At 43.3% G+C, this 5,008-nt stretch overlaps 1 protein-coding gene across 2 annotated transcripts in view; it reads left to right on the top strand.

Moving 5' to 3' along the window:
• Positions 1-2,122: 2,122 nt before the first annotated feature.
• The window catches only part of LOC113207118 (uncharacterized), a 21,924-nt gene continuing 19,038 nt past the window's right edge, over positions 2,123-5,008 (top strand). Inside the window, exons 1-2 of one of the 2 annotated variants that reach the window (XM_026423510.2) lie at positions 2,123-2,340; positions 4,819-4,982. In XM_026423510.2, coding sequence (XP_026279295.2) covers positions 4,839-4,982 — 144 coding nt within the window. In that variant the 5' untranslated portion in view covers positions 2,123-2,340; positions 4,819-4,838. The remainder of the gene's footprint in view (positions 2,341-4,818; positions 4,983-5,008) is intronic. The other variant, XM_052274439.1, reaches the window with a different exon arrangement.

The following is a 5,008-nucleotide window of genomic DNA, read 5'->3' on the forward strand; positions in this document are numbered from 1 at the left end:
TCCAGTCTTGCAGAGCAAGATCAGGGGTCAAATCATGCTAGCTGACCAAAGCCACCCCACATCAAGGTCAAGGTCGACAGGAGCAGAAGCTGTGCTAGTGAGAGTGAGTACCACTAGTAACTAACTTTTTTCTTCGAAGCTTCAGAAAGGATGGCCTCGCAAATCAACTTACTTGTCAGTAACTTAAAGATTTACTTTTTGTGTGTGTAAAAAATGAACTGTGTATCGCTTTGCTTAGACAGACTGATAGTCCCTAGTGTGCTTCGTAACCAAGTGCTACACTTGCTTCACGAGGGTCATCAAATAATTGTTAACTAAAGCCTTGTCATCTCAAACTGTTTTCTGCCTGGTAACACTCGAGACATCGAGTTATTTATTCAGACCAATAATGTTTGTACCATGTTAGCAAAGTCACTCAAGAAGCAACCTCTAATTAGCTTATCAGTTCCTGACCTTCCTTATGAGAGTCACAGCAGATATTCCAGAAATAACTTGCATTACCTGTTGTTGTGCATTTGTTTCATAAGTGGATTGATACTGTACTCATGCCTAAGATGTCCTATCTAATTTGTTCTCTACTCTCATCAATACTTTCATTCTGACAATGTACCATCCATAGCCAAAACATTTCTCGAGCTCTCCAAATATTCTCATTTCAAATTTGTAGTGAGTAGTCGTTCGTAGTTCATACAACATTTAGTGACAAGTTGCGTGGAAACTCTGTGTTTATCCAGACTCGCTCAAATCCTGATGTCATTGTACCTGCAACTATAATTGTACGCCAGTGCTTCTGTTAACTACCTCGTCTAATGTTCAACGTGTTCCTATTATTCCTGCTCAGCCTGACCAACCGAACAATCATGTACCTGAAAATGCAACCAGAACAAGAACTCGTGTGATAAACAAACCGATCAGAGTCAACGATTTTGCTATTGCTAATTCTTAACTGTTATTGTTAATACTTTATTCTGTTAGTGTTAAACTTTCAAATTTTGTTATTTATTGTTATCTATTGTTATTTATTCTCCTTCAAAAGGGGGAAGGTGTTATGTATGCTGTACGTTAGCACACCTGTATTAACCCTAATGCAAGGCTGTGAACCATGTTTATAAATTGCAAGCAGAAAGACCAATAAACCACTTGATCTCAGTTGCTACTCAAACGTCTTGTCGTCCGTTCCAAGTCCGCTCAGTCCTCTAGTCACCACCAAGCCTTACCCGGTACATGACAGGTAGAAAGGTTACTGTTTGCCCTTAAAAACTGAACAAGTAAAATGAAAATAAACAACCCCCCGTAGGGTTAGGCACGCCCCGAATCTGCTGTTTTTACCACAGTTTCCATTGGTTTTATCAATGAAATCAGTGTTTTACCCTTACCTGATACACAAAACTAAGTTCAATATTAACATTGTTATAGCAATAGCCTTGCACCTTTCAGAACTTATCATTTATGAAATATAAGGCAGAACGTGCAATGTGCACATCTCGGAGGAATCACCCTATTACGCGGGGGACAGGGGATGGCGGCGAGGCGGGGCAGCGTCTACTGCGCATGCGGAGTTCGCAGGCTGAGACGGATCCAGCAGCCGTTCCGTAACCGCAGCTTACCCGAAAACTCCCCTATAGGGCAATTCTGGAGATATCGCGAAGCCTGTTACGCGAGACGTGGTCTGGTGTGCAACTACATTGTTTGAAGTTGTACTCTGATTCAGTTGCCGTGATAATTCAGACGGACTCCTGTTCTGAGTGAAGAACTACTCAAAAAATCCCAATCTTCTTGCGGAAGTACTTATGAGTTGATTTCTAGAAGTGGAACAAACATGCACACATTTATAAATTCGTTCAAGCCATTATACTACCCACTAAATACATACAATATACACATTTGTGCTGACAGAGTAGGGCCCTAGGCGGAGACTAGGAGTTCTTCACCTGCTCGAATAAACTGACAATGCTCTGAAAAGAATGTCGTCTGAATATTCCATTCCTTCCCCGCAGAAGCGTTTCACGGTATTCTTCGGTTGCCTCGACTTCATTACGGAACCAAGAGAGATCATCACGAAGATTAAGTCACTTACATATTTACCTCAACCCAGATCGTTCGGAATGTGACCTAACGACCTTTTAATTTTGACGTGTGGGGAGTCGCTGATCGCTGGCTCGCCTCTTTGCTAATGAGCCTCTGACACGGACGGACTGAAGCCGATCCACCCCATAAGCCCGCAGAGTAGTCACTATCACCTACTTGTCTGGTCAGCTGCTTGGTAGTGTGCAGAGCGTGCGTATACTACAGTAGCTGAACGAAAAACGTTTTCACTCATATGACGTTATCTCCGAAATGGTAAGTTTCCTACAAGCCTGCTATAAAAGATCGGATAACGCGGAATGTTCGTTTCTCTAATACCAAGAGTAATGTACTCCTAGTGCTCGGAAAACTGTAGTCACAACACAACATGATGAAGCATTGCAGCCCCACCAGAATGGTTTACTGGCGTAGTAATAGTGATGAGAACTTTAACCAATTTTAGGAATACACAAGAGGGAGAGAAACGTGGGGATTAACTATGTTTGATAGGCTTAATTCGATACCTGATAGCGAGAACCCGATGCCCACAGCCAGGAGTCGGTTGTGACGGCCGAACACTTAGGTGAGTGCTTCACTGTTAAAAATTCTGTACCCAGAAACAGAATTTAAACAGATCGTCCTGTACTGCCATACTTCGGTCAAAATCTGTTCGACTGGTATTTGAGGAATGAAGACTTGTCATTGCTTGAAAAGAAATTTCCCCCAGATCAAAGTACAGTGCAGACTACAGGATAACACTGTTTTCAAAATTACCAGTTCATTATGTAGTTATTTACTGTTATTTTTAACAGTGTTCTAGCGATCAGGAGGGAGCTCTGTACCGTAAAAGAGTCTAATAGGATATTCCAATAGAGCGCGGAGCGGAAGCAAGAAGATCAAAAACGGAAGGTGGAAAGGCGCCCGCACTCCTCCCCGCCTGCCCCCCACTCCTCCCAATGGTACCTCACGGGTCAGACAGCGTGAGATAAGTACCCAGGCGTCATTTTCATCATTCCTACCGGTTTGTAGGCCTCCAAAACCCAAGAATCGATGCCCATCATGCCGAGAACGGTTAAAAGTCATTTAGGCCCTAAATTGACCAAAATGGCCCAAAATATGACCAAATATTGACCGGGAAGATTTTATTTTGCCATTTTTGAGTTCAGCGGGTCTGATTTAGTAGGAATCGACTCTTAGGTCGCGCCCATAGCTTTATTTTAACGTCTTTATTTCAATTTTAGGGGTAGTTTTTAACGCCACCCCCAAAAACCCACCCCCGCAGCATATTTCAGATAGGTACGGCGGGCCAAATCGACCATTTGGGTGTTAAGAACAAGTGTGCAAAGTGGCTTGCTGGTATCACAATTTGCAGGTTATTTTTGATATCGGCGTTGTGCCGCTAGTACTAAGAGGAGAGGGGGACGGCGCGGGCGCCTTTCCACGTTTCGTTTTTGTTCTTCTTGCTTCCGCTCCGCGCTCCACTGCAATACCCTTTTCCGGATCAGCAAGGTGAATCCGGACATTGCCTTTTTGAATTTATACAGCAAATTACACAAAGCAGGTTCATAATATAGGTATATGCTTATCCGGGAGACTGTGGGGTACTTCGCGGCTTGATGTGTGAGGACAAAACAGCTGGGGACAAAATAGCGTGGGGACAAATCAGTCGGGGACGAATAGTCATAGATCCCTTGAGCCCGCTTGTGGTTGAGCCCGAGGACTTGAGCCCGAACTGATTGCACAAGTTGTGTCCCTCGTCCAGCGGCTCGGGCTCATGTTTAGGGCAATCCGGGCTCATGTCTGGGACCTGAGCCCAGACTTAAGCCCGGCCTGTTTCAGTTTAAGAAGTACGCGTTTAAGAGCTGAATAGGCGTCCTGGCTCATTGTTTATTGCATTTCGGGCTCAAGTCCATGCTGAGCGTAAATCACTAGATGCAACTTTAACGTTGCGTTACTACCCCGGAGTCGAAAAATTTTAATGTATATATTATGTATATATTTTTATTAAAGTCCAACTCTTTGGGCAAAAATTTCGTCCGTTTTGCTCTATCTTGTACCGGGCATTTCTTTGCGAAAATGAGGTGAAGATGACATAATGGTCTATTAAATCGTCAAAAAGGCTTCATATTGAAAAATTGTAAAGGAAGTAATACTTAAACCACACATTTGGCGTGGAACCATACCCTCTTTTGGGCTCAAGGCACCCTGGATTAGCTACTATTATTAAAACGTTGATTCTTACATAACCATCTGTCAAATTAGAGCATTTAATGAACATTAGTATCAGAAGTTTCATGTACCTAATTTTGCAGTAGAAAGTCCCCAACAAAAGCTGTGAATGGAGGCCTCCAGGCCCTTTTCCCGAATACACTCCTATTAACTCGTGTCGGGTGTCAGCGCCGCAGGCCTAGCCATACGTGCGCCAGGCGTAACAGTGTTTCGTGAGATATCGCCGAGCCTGTCACGCGAGACGTGGTCTGGCGTACATATAGCTAGTTATTAAAAGACTTTCGTTAAAATCTTATTGAGTGTTGGTGATAAAAGACAGGATAAAAAATTACTGTGGATTTCCACTGAGGACCGGCTTTCATTTCAATGACAGAGGATATTTATAGACGTGAACATGTGAATGTGCATCTAGTGTTTACATGGTTGCCAACTGCTATCTCAACAGCTGGTATACTTTTAAACATTTTTGAGGGGTTTGCTGCAAAGCGAAGGATATGATAATATGAGTTGGCGTTTACGTTGCAGCTAATACGCTCTTAACGACAATGGACCAAACAATACATCTAGCTCCAAGTAATGACCTCTCTGTGTCATTACATGTCCTGCAATCGCTGGAAAGCATGCTTTGGACGGGGCCTTGGCATGTACTTAGAGAGAAACTATTTCTTGTAGGTGATATTTGCGCAGAGGTAAGGAACAAAAACGCACCAGTACC

This window comes from Frankliniella occidentalis, unplaced genomic scaffold (assembly GCF_000697945.3).
Source record: "Frankliniella occidentalis isolate FOCC.00 unplaced genomic scaffold, Focc_3.1 Scaffold395, whole genome shotgun sequence".
Taxonomy (NCBI): Eukaryota; Metazoa; Arthropoda; class Insecta; order Thysanoptera; family Thripidae; genus Frankliniella; species Frankliniella occidentalis.